Genomic DNA, 16271 nt, shown 5'->3' on the forward strand with positions numbered 1-16271 from the left:
TATTTCTAACGTAAAGTTAGGTTAGGTTTTCTTTTTTTTTTTTGTGGTAATAAATGATCAAAAAAATTAAGCATACAACAAAAACCAATAAAGGATTATTTATTTAAACATTTGTAGCACATTCCAAAATATGGTAGAATCAACTGACTTTTTAAGGGTTACTGAATTTTTTTAAGTGTATATAGATACATATTATAGAAGGGAAGTTTCTATAACTCACACAATCATCAGTACATATTTAGAGAGGTTTTCTTTCAATAGGGCATAGGTAGAAACTTCCTCCCTAAACTTAATCATTCCCTACCCCTGGACTTTTTGCAAATGTGAAGGTTTTATTTCTAGGTGATAGCTTTTAGTATACAAAGCCAGGTACCCTTAAAACTGTACCATGTTAGACATACTTGTATAAACAAAATCTTGGGGAATACAACCAGACCATGTTTATAAACTATGATGCCTTTGGCATTTGAATGCCCCTCCCCATGTCAGTCACCAAATAAAATCCTCCTTTTCCCAGAAAAAATTCTTAAATAAAACCTCTGTATTTAGTTTTTAAAAATTCTGACAATATTAAACAAAACAAGACACTTTATACCTGTACTTTCATGATGGAAACTTTTCATGAAAGTACAGGTATAAAGGTATTTGGATTAGGGTTTACCCTATATTGGAAACTTTTGAATATAGGGTAAACCCTAATCCAAATAATGAAACAAAATGTATTCTCACTTCAAGCTCTTATAATGAAAAACCTTAATTTCTTCTATAGTAAACCGATTAATTTCTAGCTTTAAATAATGGAATAAAAAATTGAGGAAGTCAGATGAAAATACAGTTTTGTGAAAAAACTCCTGGAAAAATGTAACTGTGTTTTGAAAAGAAAAAAGTCTTAAAAATTTCAATTTGTTATTCAAGTATCCAAGGTCCAAAGAAAATGTCTGAAAGTCAAGAACAATAGTAATGATTACACAAAAATAAGTCTTACACTGTATTAAGACAACTATTTTTTTCTCAAAATTTTCTAAATTCATTTAACAACTTTTTAAAATTTTTTATCCATTGATTACTTGAAAATATTTGTTTTACCAAATGGATAAATATATTCAAGATTTTTTGTAATTAATCAACAAAATGTGTTTGTAGTTATAAAGATACTTCATCTTTCTAGCATTTTACAGTACTAACTCCATCAACTTCTTTTACATTCTGAATAACTGGAAAATACAAACTAAACACAGTCGCAGTAAAACCAAGGAAATACCTCTTGACTGTTAGTTCCTAAGACAATATGGACAACAGAAATGTTTGCAAAAACTAACACAATAGTTGTGAAAATCAGTTTTCAAATTTTCAAACTGTATATACTTTTGATAACTTTGATAGACTGCAACTGCCTGTTAAATGAAAATGGGATGAAATTTTGGCTTCTATAATGAAGCCTACTTTCAGACCTGAACAAGGCCTCAGTGTAAAAGCTGAAATGTTGTCCCCTTTTCATTCAATAGGCAGTTGCAGTCTATTAAAGTTCTCAAATCAATTATGTCTACTCTGCCTAAAGTTCCTCTGAAACAATACATACTTCTAACTTGAATAAATTTAATCAAGGCAATGGAATAAAAATGAAGAATGAAAAAATGAACAACAATCATATCTAGGCTGTATGTAAAACGTTGCATGAAATTACAAAATACAATAAAGTTGAACACTTGTACAGATAACATATCTGTTATATTGTTTTGTATGCCATATTATAATTTCATAAAAAAAACATTATTTTTGCATTGTTCTGCTTAAAAATTATGCACACATTGCATTTAACTTTTTTAAACCACTGTTATAAAAAAATGGGATCTGAACAAAACTGAGAAAATTAGATTACATTAATAAATGAAAAGAAGTTTCAAGTGCAATGAAAATTAATGTTTAGATAATTTGTCTGTCCTGCAGAAATTCAACACTTTGAAAGCACACAGAAGTATCAACAGAAACTGTTTATTATGAATAAATTCCTGCTCGTAAAGGAATCCAACATGAGCCATGACCAGGATAAACATGTCCTACTGGTAAAAAATCTAAGCTGGCAACTTCAATGCTTTTCCTTTTATTACTGAAATAAATAGAGGAACACAATAATTGATGCTGAATTTCTTCGACATTAAACTAAAAAGTTATATACCATACAATATTACAAATATTTTTTGGCAAACAAATGCTAAAGCAATTTGCAGTTGTCAAACATATTTCTATGCATTTACATCTACACATTTTGTCAATTTAGAAAACAATAAAATTTAAAGTTATTTTGAATGGGTCATCAATGGTATCTTAATATCCATTAAATTTTCTTTTAAGTAATATACATGTGCCTAAACTATAAGCTTTTCTCCACTGCTTTTGTAAAACAAACAAACATCAATTTAATGGCGTTGAAATAAAAGGTTGATGTATTCAACTCTATTTAACTAACATCACACTTCTGATGTGTCTTGACTCCTAGTCCAAAACAAATGTTTCTACTTTAACAGCTTCAATATATAAGCATTTACCAAATTCATAACCTACAATGCTTAAACTATACATTAAAAATCACTCAGAAATTATCCTTTATTCTGCTGTTCCTCAGTCTTATCTAAGCAATCACACATAACTACACAATTTAAAAATTAAAGGAGCAATTACTTTTTGAATATTATATTAATAAAATAATTAACTGATGTGTCTTTAATGTTAAAAAATGCATTACATTTTTAATAAAAAACTTGTTCAAAGCAATATACTGAACCTTCTTAAAATTAAAAAACGTAACTCTATGCATTCACTTTTATCATTACAAAGAACTTGGATCAGCTCAAGTATTTTGAAATAAGAATTATACAAATTTCCAATTTTGTATCACAATTAAATAACCAAAACACTCAGCAAAACAACAAAACCAAAAATTATTACAGTTAGGAATAACAAGGATGGTAAGTGAATATTGACATGCTTCTTAATCCCTTTTCATATATAAAGTAAACACTTACCTCTTGTAATATATAAATAAAAGAAGTCACAGTATAGCACAGTCTGGACAACTCCGGCCACTATAGCAATAAGATCATAGAATCCTTCAAAATAGTATCTATAGACCCAATTAAGAATGTAAAGAGCACGGTAAGAGCCAAGACAGAATAAATAATGTGAAGTGATTGTTTCGGCTTCTCCTGTTTTCGACACCATGAACAACTGAGGCAGAATAGCAACAGATTCAAGGTAGATGGAAAATGTCCACAAGACCTATGTGAACAAGACTGATTATTATTAGTTACGGAAGATTTTCTCTGTTAACTTTTACTATTCATTCACTTAAGAATTCATAGAAACTACTTTTGAAAGAATAACAAATTTAAGTACAAAATACTGACACATACATAGAAATTATTATGTACTGTTACCTTAACTTTTACAATAGTTCTAAAGAATTTATGATAATAATTATCTTTAAATAAAATAACCGTAAAACAGCAAAGTATACATAATATAAATCAATGTGTTCTAAGTATATGCAATTGGATAAACTCATAACCTTACAAATACTACAATCTTTACGGAAAATAATTATTTAAAAATTCAGTCACATATTATACCTCAAGTGGAGTAAATTCATGATTAACCACAAGTCCCAAAATGATAACAGGGATAAGAAGGAACTCTATACGGAAAGTGTCATGGTTACGATCATACGTAGCTTTGAATTTCACATACATCAAGTATATGGTGGCATATGATGTAGCAATGAAGAAAATTTTCATGGTAGAGTTATATATAGAGATAAAGTTTGTAAATAGATCCAGGTACCGAGCAGTGTAGACAAGAGCAAACAAAATCTGGCTCCTTCCAGATATACCTGAAAGAAAAAAATATAATTTAAAATCATTATGGATATATCTGTCAACCAGGATTTCAAACATCAGTCTTCTTGGCTTCTGATGTCACTTATTTACTAACCAAGACTTCTTCAAATATTCATGCACTGATGTGATACCTCATAAATACTTTGTACAAGATAAAAAAAAGAAAAAAAAGAGAACCCAACACTGTTTTCCTTGTGAAATTTATAAATACATGTTTACAAATTTAAAGGCTTATTTGATTGCAATTTAGAAATTTGTAAACAATGGTTACAAAGAGAAATGTTACATTTCAATTCTTTTATAAAGAAAACAGAGATTGGAGATTAAAATTTGAAGTTATATTTCATTTGAGAAATATTTTTTGAACGACATGCTCTAATATGGAGCCAAACACAAAACTATGCAAGATGCTTTTCTAGGTATTCAAATTTTAATAGAAATCTAGAAATTACATTGTTATATCTTATTTTAAGGACTCTTACAGATTTTTACCATTTGATTTATCAAAATAATAAGCGTAGAGAATAGTTATTCTGCTAAACTTATGCACTGGATTGTTAACACTGAATTGCATAATTTCAAACATTACCATACAATAACTGTCCAAGCCCTTATACATCAAGGAAGCACTTTTCAAAGAATCAACTTTACCCACTAGTTTGATAAAATAATCAAATTTAGATATATTACTGCTTTTTTTTACCAATCATCATTATTACCAATATAAAGAGAAACAAATGATCTCAAGCAGAACAAGAAGGACCCTAACAGTCACATTTTTCTAATCAGAATGTTGATCATTTGTCGTAATCCTGTTTTCTACCTTAAGTCAATTTTTAATACACCCTTTAAGGTTTTTTTCCAAATTATTTAAAAAACTAACATATTAATCAATTTTATGTGAGAAACCTTATCAAGGGACTTCTGGAAGTTTACATGTACAATATGAGTGAGCATTTTATAAAAAAAACTCTGTGGAAAAACAAAGCAAAAATACTTTTCAATACTATGTCAAGAATTTGTAATCAAATTCTAAATTGCATGGTGCTTTGTCAAATCATTTTTGACAATGGATTCTAACAATTTACCAGCAACAGAAGCTCACTGGCCCATAATTTCATGGTGCTTCCTTAGATCCTTTCTTTTATAAAATATCACATCAGCTAGCTTCCAATCATCAAGATTTTCCATTGTCTAAAGACTTCTAAAACACCTCAAATAGAACTTGCACCAATTAATTACTTTGACCTTTAATATTTTGGATAAATCTCACCATGACCAGAATCTTTATTACCTGCAAGATTTACCAAGACATTATTTTGTTTAATAATATCATATATGATTTCTTTTCCCAATTTAAGTGTAATAAACAGCTTTAACAGCCATCTCATAATCATTATATTTAATAACAATACAAGCAAAAGGGTTTTCCAACATTTGAGTCAACAAAATTTCCATTTAAACTTCTTAAAGGTTCAGCATTTTCTTTGACAAAATCTTTCTTGCAAAAGCACTATTATATTTAAGTTCTACAGAACTTAATATGGATATATATATTTCAAACTTAGTTGTTCCTCACCTTCTACTTAACAACTGAGCAGAGTGGCTAAGACATGACAGACCGTACACAGTAAGTCAACTGCATCCAAAACTCAAATGTCGGGAACCAACATCCATGCGGGGGGTAGGAAAGAGGATCATACTGTCTTCACCTCAAGTTCAGTTGACTGGAGGGAGAAATCCCATCACCGATCTGTAAATCAATCAGACTGGAAACACCTCAAATGCAGTAACATCCTTGGCATAAAAACACTGAGGGAAGCAGAGCCACTGAAAATTTGAGGATCAAGAGGCATCTCCTTGGGAAAGAGTGTTGGTACTGGAAAGGCAATCTGCAATGAGGACGAAAGCACCTGGATCACAACATGCCAAGAGACGTATGTCAAGAGTGTGGGTTCATAAAGAGAGATCCATTGTCTACCAGAAAGGGAACAAGAACGAGTGCCCCTTGGCAAGTGATGTAAGCCACTACCATCAAATAGTCAGAATGAAACATGATTAGTCAATTTCGAACAAGAGGAAAAATGTGAACTAAAGCATGTTGGACTGCCAGAAGTGCCAGGGTGTTAACATGGTAAGACCCATCATCAGTAGACCATTGTCCTAAAGCCTCCTGCTGATTGACACATGCCCCCAACTATGGAGATGAGTATCAGGAAAGTATGGATGAGGGGGAAAAAAAATCGAATAAAATCGACGTGGGGGGATATGTTCAACCACCTATGCTCATAGTTGAAGAGGGAAGGAGGAAAATAAAGAGAAGAATCCAAAGGAACTCTAGCAAGAGACCATGGGCCAAGCAGTGTCTCCTAAAAGGATCAAAATGTACCAGACCCAAAGGGAGAAGTGTTTTCATAGAAGCCACATCCCTCAATGAACTAGAACCTTACTAGCAGTAAGATAGTGAACCATAATGGCATGGATGACAAAAAGCTCCATCAAATGCATTTGAGGAGGAGAATGGATGGTCTCGACAGAGGTGGATTATTAAAAAGACACTCCCCAAATAGCCCAGATTGATAGATAGGTAACAGGAAAAACTAATTCAACTCGAAAATCCAACCACCCAAGCTGCTTGTGTAAGAAGCAGGTGAGTATGTTGTGACCATTCCCATTTGGAAGAAGCTAACCAAAACCAGATGTCCAAGTAGTGGTGTTAGTAAAAAACCCCAAAATGCAGAACACCTGACAAAAGACATAGGGAATCAAAAGAACTCTGATGGGCAAGACATTAAACTGGTACTGAATCACATGGTGAAAAAACCTAACATAGCATCCCGAAAAATTAAAAATAAGAACATGTGCTATAGGCATTCTCAGTCCTGCATAAATTGCCTACTCAACTGTGATCAAAGACTACATATTACAATGGGGAAAAATCATGTAGTGATTGGGGTGGGACTGATCAATCCAGAACTCCAATCAGCATCAAGCATACATGATGAATGAAGAAACCTGTAGGTAGGACAAGTAAAGGACAGGAAAGTGTTGGACATGGAACATGAATAAAGATGGCAATGACTCAGAATGCAATGAAAGAGTAAGCAAAAAATAGAATATAGCATTGCTGATACCCCATGTGATGTCAAATGCACAGGAGTAGCCCCAAAAAATGGACTGGTGGAGAAAAAGAGCAAACCACAAGTCCCTATTAGAAGTGGATGGTAAACAAACAGTACAAGACAGTGTCTCACCCCAGAATATCCCAAAAGCAAAGAAACCACACGTGGAGGGAAAGAACTGAGATGGCAAATGCCCAAAATGGAGGGAAGGAGGAAGAGGTATCCCACAAAAATCCCCTAGATATAGGTGACATTTCCTGTAGGAGAGTTGATAGGGTAAGATGAAGCTGGAAAACTAGGTTGGGGATAAAATGGATAGGATTAACAGATACTGCCTCCCATACAGGCAACAGTACATAGAATCAAGAAGAAAATCTGCCTGATGGTAAGCTAACACAAATTAAACCAAAGCCTGTGGAAGACAAAGCATGCAAGTACCCCCCCTCCCAAAAGAGAGACAAAAATGCTCATCATAAAACAATGTCTGGAGAAGGAAGGAAAAATTATACTGTGAAATGTGTCTAAAAAAGGCTGAGGTAGGCCTAATAGATTCAGCAGTAGAGACCTGGGAAGGTAAGCCATAATCAGGTGGAGAAAAATTGAAAATCTAGGTCATTCTAAACAGGTTTGTCAGTTGCAGGAGGAATGCGAGCCATATCGGGAGAAGGTAGGGCCGAACCCGGACCTTAAAGAATTAAGAATATGAAATAGTCAATATAATGTAAATTTAAGTAAGTGATTAGTGAAATAAACATATGTATAAGGTGTTATGTGTTGAAGAAAATAAGATATTTAAACTAAATATCAATTTACCCATAAGATGAACTGCAGGCAAACTGAAAATAACCCACTTGTTAAGCCTAATCAAACTAATGCAGGACAAAGTATATCACTAAGCTCTAATTTAAAAACTCTAACCTCATAATAATACATATAATATCAGGAAAAGTTTGTGCAGACCCTGGCTTTGGAAGTCCACACAAACAAAGTTAATATGAAAAAGTACAAAAGACAAATAATAACAAATGAAATAGAGGTTATATTGTATAGTGACAATAACATATGTATAAGATGTGAGGTTTTGAAGAAAAAACAGTATAATTAACCTAATTTATGATATACCAGTAAGATGAATTACAGGTAATCCTAAAATAACAAATACCCATGTAAAGCTTAATCTAATGTTGTAAGACAAATGATACAACTAAGCTTTAATTTCAAACCTTTATGTACAGTAATAAAGAAAACTATATTTATGTATTCAAATTGCGATGACGAGGAACCCACTTTGAGACTAATAATGGATGGAGACGGCTTGAATGGGTAATGAAGAAAAACGGGTACCTGATGATGACAAAACCTTGTCGAAACGTTGTACATTTGCTGTTATGTTAAACTTATATTAAAGTTTTTCTTCATTACCCATTCAAGCCGTCTCCAGCCATTATATTTATGTATACCTTTATTTACATATCTATTTGTTCAATCATTCATTTATTTCTACATTTTTCATTTGACTTTATACATTCAATGCTAAAGAAGGCAGCTGTATCAATGAAACCTATAGTGCAGTATCATTTCCATCAATGGTTAATCCACCAAGGATATGCAATCAACTGGTACTGAATAAATATGAGTTTAATAATAGTGGCATTTATGAAATTGTTTTTTAACATGCCGTTGGTATGATTTAGGCAGATATATATATGTAACAGTTTATGCATTATGTAATACGCACCAGAAAGTTTATTGTATGGCTTTGTTTCTACAAATTCAATGACATAAAAAATAATCATAAATGGTTTTAAAGTTTTGTCTCTGTGTTTTCAAATAGAAAATGCTTCTTAATCCAATGAAATTGCCAAGACCAAAGTAGAGCATGAAGAGCAGGAGGATTCAGGGATTTTTAAATAATGAAAATAAAAAAATTCACACACCATTGGATTGAACAGACTAAAATGAGCAGATTTACACTGCAAGTTCAAATATGTAGTTAATAATTAATGAAAAACAAATAAAAATTGTACCTGTAAACTGACCTTTTGCACCACGTGACTTTCTCATTGGAACAATGCTAACAAAATGACAGTGACTGATATCCAATTATCATTTTACCTACCTTACACCTGAGAATGTGTAAAACCCATGTCAAAGCAAGATAAAATGTAATTTCAATAAAATCCATCAATTTGAAACTCATATACATGGATTCATATTATATGGATAAATGAAGTGAATATTGTCAACAAACAAATGTTAAAAATGAAGTATCAGCTTACCTCGTACCTATGAAAGTAAAGGAGAGATGTTGTATTCATGTTGGTTTTAAACTTGAAATACTGTGATTGACAGATATGTACCAGTAGGAAACTCCCCCTTTTGACATTTCTTGATATAATTGATAAACAACAAAGTTCTAGATATTAGTTTCCCAAATATATAATCAAAATTCAAAACAATACAAAAGGAAGTAAACATTTTTCAATGAATTATGATTGAAATTAGTAATAATAAGAGTGAATGTACTATGATATTAATAAACATTATGAGCAAAGGTATTAACGTTACATAGAAAGTACTAGTATGAAAATCCTACAAATATGTCAGGTAACATATGATTATGAATCTAACTTATTATGTTATTTCTAACATGACATTGTCTGGTGAAATTTGTTAATCAATCTCTACGGCACATCAAGCCATCATCCACTGGCAATATAACAAGTGGCCAGCAGGCGTAGTCTTTGGGTTCAACTTCACATAACTTACAAATAATTTTATTTTAAATACAGGTTATGCAGTTGTGAGTTAAATAAACAATTCACCAACTTGAGGAATTTGTGTGTGAAATATAGAACTCAGAGACAGTTGTAATATAAATGCAAAATAATTTGTATTACAGGTACACCATCGATTTTCTGGCATCCTTAGTTCCAGAGCCTTACCAGATTATCTGTTTTGCCAGACTAACAGAGGTCACATAATAATAATTCAACAATACACCTCTGGCCCACAAATTATACCCCTCCTGTGTCTCTAAAGCACCATGGATTGCTAGAAACTTAAATAAATTAATTATGAATTAAATGATTAATGAAATACATTAGTACAGGTATAAATGATACAGGTTTATTATTACAGTATAAATTAAAAAAGTTTTTTTAAGTACTGTACTTACAAAGAATGTTACAGTAGTACCACTTCTAAAGTGGCAAATTTTAGAATTTTACTGTTATTATTATTGTTATCTTTAAGTACGTTATATTTTGAATTTTCATACACTATTATCAACATTCTGTGTTGTAAAAAATTGTAGAAAAAATAGAAACTAAATATTTGTATCTTGTTATACTACATATTCTTGGCAACATTCATGAAAAAATTCAAGCAATTTGATCCATTAGTTTAATATTTATAAGAAAATGTTCACAAGAGTGACGTACGTACTTAAAATGTAAGTAGCCCGTCCCAAAAGAGCGCGCACCACACATAATGCCATATGTGGCCACCCAGTGAAGTAGTCTGGCGGTCACAGGAATTTCAAGTGTACTCTTGTAATTTTGTTCAGATTAAAGGAGGTGCCGGACTATCAGTTGTTGGAAAATCGGTGGTGTACTGTACAAGTTATTGATTACTTCCTCTACATCAAAATTCCCAAAGTTATCTTGAAATAATCCACAATCATAACTATTAAGCTCTTTGTTTTGGATATATATGTTCATTAATCAAACCTTCAACTATGTTCATTAACATGGTTACAACATTGAACAAGTTATCTATTAAAGTAATACAAGGAATTCCCTCTGTCATAGTTTTTATTATAAAATTGAGATGGCACATCTTCCACTATTTATCTTAGCAATTCGATATCTTTTATTAATCTTACTAAATCTTCAATACAATTAGTGTTTATCTCATTGTGTCTGTTTTTCATTACTTATAATACATTCATCATGTATTAACATTATTTTGATGATAATTATATTAATTCTTAAAGCAAATGTGGAAAAATATTTAAGACAGTGTTGTTCCTCCACCACTATAATTGTTTGCATAATTATTCATGAATATGCATAGAATACATCAAGGTAATAGCCTGTATTAAGTTTTGTGAGCTAGTTCATTTCAATTTAATACAGGTTTTGATTGTATCACACCTCCAAGTTAGAGTTGTAGCATTTGATTGTTATTACTAATAATTGACCTTTTATATATAAATCACACTTTTATTTAATATACAAATGAGACTGCCATTGTTCATATCATTTCACTGTACTATTGTAGCACACATTCTTTTGTTCTAGCCACACCCAATGATATGATGTATAGCACTGTTGCCAGTCCAACATATTGTCTGTTTATGCCCGATGTAATGTCGTAAAACAAGTTGTTGCCAAGCCAACATACAGTCTTGTTTACTATCCCCATTCATCATTTTTTGATATGCTGTCAGTTCGATTTAGGCAGACATATATATTTATATAACAGTTTATGCATTATGTAAAACTCATCAGAAAGTTTATTGTATGGCTTTGTTTCTACAAATTCAAGGGATAAAAAAATTCTAAATGTTTTTTAAAGCTTTGTTTGTGTGATTTCAAATAGAAAATGCTTTTGGATCCAATGAAACCATCCAGATCAAAGTAGAGCATGAAGAGAGCTATCATTTGATGTACTACGGATCCTTATTGGTTCAGCCACTTTGAACAGACACCCTGTTTTTGGTTTTAACATTTGCTTGCTGGTCATTACCAAATGGTGGAGGAAAGGTTTAGTGATCATCTTGATTTTTTTAAAGGCAAATTAAAACTAATGGGAGTAAGTTTCCCTTGAAATAAACTGTGCAAACTTGGCATGTAATAGTGCTATAGACATTTTTCATTTGTTGTACAATAATTGTGTATTTTGTTTATGGGAGTTTATATATTCGTAACTGTAACTTCACATTCACATACTTATATGGCTTGGAACTAATTCTCTGGGAAACTATTTTAAGCAATAAAAGTGTGTGAAAGTGCACTCTTTATTTATGGCTTGAAAATAACAATAATGATAAGGAATTACAAAGATATCCACATGGATAATTGTAATATCCTAAATGCTGCTATAATGCAGTGTTTGTTTAATATGGTATAAACTTGACTATGGTTTACAAACAGATCTTCCCCAAAAGTGCTTCTAAAAGCATGGGCAAAACTATTAGACTTACTACATGATCGTCAACTATTACATTGGTGATAACTCTTGCAACATGCTTTATTAAATATATATGTCAAGGTAAGAGATTTGCTTGTAAGCTTCCAAACCTTATAGATCACCATTACATTATTACTCCTATAAAGAGTGCAATTTTTGCAACAACTGACAACACACTTGTTAATATTCAACTTAGAGATTTCAATGAAACTTTGTACATGCAATTTTTATATATCATCAATATTTATGGAGAATTATAATACAACAAATATTTGTACTTTTAGAGAAACCTGCTTACTTGATAAGTTTATCCCAGCCAGTAACTTGTTTTTACATTTTCACATATCAGTAAGGGGCATTTCATTCAACATTAAGTGAAAAGTAAACTTATACAAATATCCAACTCAAAATGTTCATCCCAAAACCTGACCATGTATATCTGTAAACAGTTACCAAACACAAAAGTTAAAAAAAAGAATAAATGATTTACATTCATTTTTGAAATAAAAGTTGGAACTCACTTCACTCTAATTGTAACAGACTACTGATAAGTATAAAATACAACCTTAAAAAATAAGATTACTGTATATTCCATGAAATTCATAAAGCTAAATTCTGTTGAACAGATAAATGTTAAACAAATACGAGGAATATTTGAAGTTAAAAGAAATACAATAAATGTGGTGAAAATATAATTTAGAAAATAAATCTCTTTAGCACAAAATTTGTTTACTGACAATAAGATTAATTATTTTCAAAAAATTGTGTAAAATATAATATTTAGACTATCTCACCAACAATGCCATCTAACATTTTGGAATAACAAGTTTAAAGACAAATTACAGTCTGATTAACACACTCATTCTCATGTAGCACATTCACAGACATAACCATCATTTCTCTACAGCAAGAATGAACATTTATTCAGTTCAGTGCATTGTTAACTCATCTTGTATTTAACTTTTAAGCTAAAGATGACAGATATAATTGTAACAATATTCATTCAACTGCAGTTATATTTGAAATAAATAATGAGAATTCAGATAATTACAATCTTCATCCCTTATTACAATGCCCTCATTTACTAATTGCAATATATTCTGCTCTTTGGCACCACTTTGGGTTTTGCACATTGTGATGTACAATGGGTTTTGCTGGCTGTGAGGAGGAAACTGCTGCTTCACTATCCAAGGCCACATTTGGAGTACCATGTTCAGGCTTGGGATCCTTACCATAGGAAGGGCATTGAATTCTTGGAAAGTATTTTGGGAATGGCTACCAGTACTACTACAAGGCTGATACCTGAGATGGAAAGGTTGTCATACAATAACAGGTTAAGATCTCTAAAATTTTCTCTTGAAAAAGAAGTGAGAGATGATTTGATTAAGGTGTTTACGACTGTTAAGCCTTAAGTGAATTGCTAGTGCTAATGCATTATCCTTTTTCGTACTTAATGGTGAGAATGGTAGGACTAGATATACAAATATAATTTTTAGCAGGATAGGAGTCATCTTCAGCCAAGAAAGTTTTATTTTTCTAACACTAAGAGTAATAGGATGGTTGATCTATGGAATGGGTTGCCTTCACATGTAGTGGATACAATTAATTCAAAATAGTTAAATGGAATTGGAAGACTTGATAAATATTTGGACGATAAGAGCTGGCTTTGACTTTGAGCGTTTTATTTTTAAAGTGTTATTTAGTGGTTAGGACCCACATGTACTTTGTTGTCCTGACCTTTCCACATCAGTGTGCCAACAGACTCAACCTATGCATCGAACTACACAAAAACATATATTACTATTTATTAGATTTCTCCGTCTCAAGTTCGATAACCGGCGATTAGGCTTAACTAAAACCCCACAGATACCGACTTAGGTCGTTAGGACTACTTAGTGTGTTATAACAGTTACTTGTTTTCTTCATACCTGCACAAGACCTTGTTTTCCATATTTTCACCAACAATATTATAATAGCCAAAAGATGAGATATGTCTCCTGTAAGACGAAAAACATTCATTATGACAGAATAATTAAAATCTCTCCTACAACGAGTCAGGGTATTCTTCACAAGACTGACGTGGCTAATGCATGTCAACTCCTACTGAGGGCGTTATGGGGATATACAATTCCCATAAGGGATCTTATTAATATTTACAAAAATATCGAAGTAAGCAACAATTTCGTTTTAAATAAATCACAGGCAGTCTAAATTATAAAAATGAAAGAAACTACTTTAATTTTAGTTATAAAGGTATAACAGAATACAATACATATCATCATAAACAAAAATTAAAATCAATTACCAATTCATGCAAAAAGTTAAAAACGTTTTCGCTTGTGTGTCAAAGAGAAGAAGGCGATGAAGAAAGGAGAATAAAAAGAGGAAGAAAAATCGCGTTTCGCAATTTGGAGCTGTGGATACTTTATAAGGGTGACGGTCAGAAACCAGTATTAAGCACACAAGAACAGCCCAAGAGTGCTGTTGACCGTATGCCTACTCTTTAATCTATCAGTTCAAAATTTGATACGGCTAGCGAAGGTAGTGACAGCTAGCTCTATTAGCTGAACTAAAATGGTTAATCCACCTAGTGATTATTCATAAGGCACTTTTTTTAACAACTCAAAGTAAACACTCTAATCCATGACCCGCAAATTGGGAATCGAGCGCCCTAACCACCAGGCCATAAAAAATATTACAACATTAAAATATTGTATATAACAATATTGTTATGTCATTAATGTGCTACCAGCAGTTACCTATTGAATCAAGTGAAAAGAGAGAAATTTGTTATTGAACATCCTGAGAAATATTACCAATGTACCTCCTAAGAAAATATTAAGGAAATGAGAGATTGATTTCATCAACAATAACAAAAAAAGAGAATAAAGTTCTCGAGCAATGTGCTTGCAACAACATACGGTGTGAAGGTAATCTATTAAGTAAAAATTAAAAAGTGACTCCAGTTTCTGTTGTAGCATTATCCTCTCATATTCCAAATCACCTATTGTTATGGCCCAGTTTAATCAACAAAATCTAGCTTTAAATGTTATTTTGCAATTTAACGCACTCTTGCTTACTCAGGAGAACAGAACTCTATTTGTATGTTTATGTATTCTGAAACTGAAGGTAAATAATAATGAAAAAGATCATTTGTTCTGTATAAGGTGAAATAATTGCGCTGTCTATAACATAAGTTGAAATATAAAATATAAATATGCGTAATTATATTAATGTTGAATGAAAATAAACTGAAAATAGTTATTTTTAATGATCTAGAAATTCTTGAAAAGGGATCTGATTAATCTTTTTGGGTACTGTTTAATAATGAGCCACTCATGAATAAAGAGATGAAAAAGTGTTAGATTAAAAGTACAAACTTTATTATTACACACCTAAAACATGGGTAGGTCATATGTCTAATATGCTTACAGTTTTGGACCACAAGCCCCCTTCAGGTTTCAGTCTAACTCCGCTACGATCTTTAAAATTAGGCTTTTTGGCTATCGTAATACGATCAAGTTTGAAACGTAAGTTGTTTTTCAGTTAGTCTTTCCCATTTTAATAAATATGTTCATGGGACAATATTTTGCTAAAAGAGTTAATGTAACATTTGCTTGACGAAAGAACAATTAAATTATTATTATTAAGCAATTCGGTCATAATGTTTAGGCCCAAATCAAACTTAAAAAGCTTTATAAAAATTCTTATTATTCTTCAAATATCTTATAAAAGTTATCACTGTTAGTATTAATTCGAAAATCCATTGAGTTTGCTGGGGGAAAAATGCTGTATCAAAAAACTTTTAATAATACACGTACGGATGCAGTAGCATTTTAACTGAATATAATATTAATAATAATAAAAGTTAAGTGTTACAATTCTGAAATTAATACAGTATTTTTGAAAACATAGATTTGCAGCAGCCACCAGCAAACAAAATGTTACGCGAGGCTTAAATTTAGGTCTAACTTGGACTGGAGCGTATGTTAGTTTTCTGTTATTTAGAACTAATACTTGTAATGGTAATTTGTCATTTGGAAAGTGTTAGGCTTATTGC

At 31.6% G+C, this 16271-nt stretch overlaps 1 protein-coding gene across 1 annotated transcript; it reads right to left on the minus strand.

The window, feature by feature from the left end:
- Positions 1 to 672: 672 nt before the first annotated feature.
- On the minus strand, positions 673 to 14306 carry LOC106461225 (ER lumen protein-retaining receptor 2-like). The gene is made up of 4 exons (XM_013921025.2): positions 14140 to 14306; positions 3627 to 3886; positions 3024 to 3276; positions 673 to 2107 (listed from the first exon to the last, which is right to left on the minus strand). The coding sequence occupies exons 1-4, from the start codon at positions 14228 to 14230 to the stop codon at positions 2073 to 2075; spliced, it is 639 nt and encodes a 212-aa protein (XP_013776479.1). The 5' UTR covers positions 14231 to 14306; the 3' UTR covers positions 673 to 2072.
- Between the last annotated feature and the right edge of the window lie 1965 nt (positions 14307 to 16271).

Source organism: Limulus polyphemus, unplaced genomic scaffold, assembly GCF_000517525.1.
Source record: "Limulus polyphemus unplaced genomic scaffold, Limulus_polyphemus-2.1.2 Scaffold917, whole genome shotgun sequence".
Taxonomy (NCBI): Eukaryota; Metazoa; Arthropoda; class Merostomata; order Xiphosura; family Limulidae; genus Limulus; species Limulus polyphemus.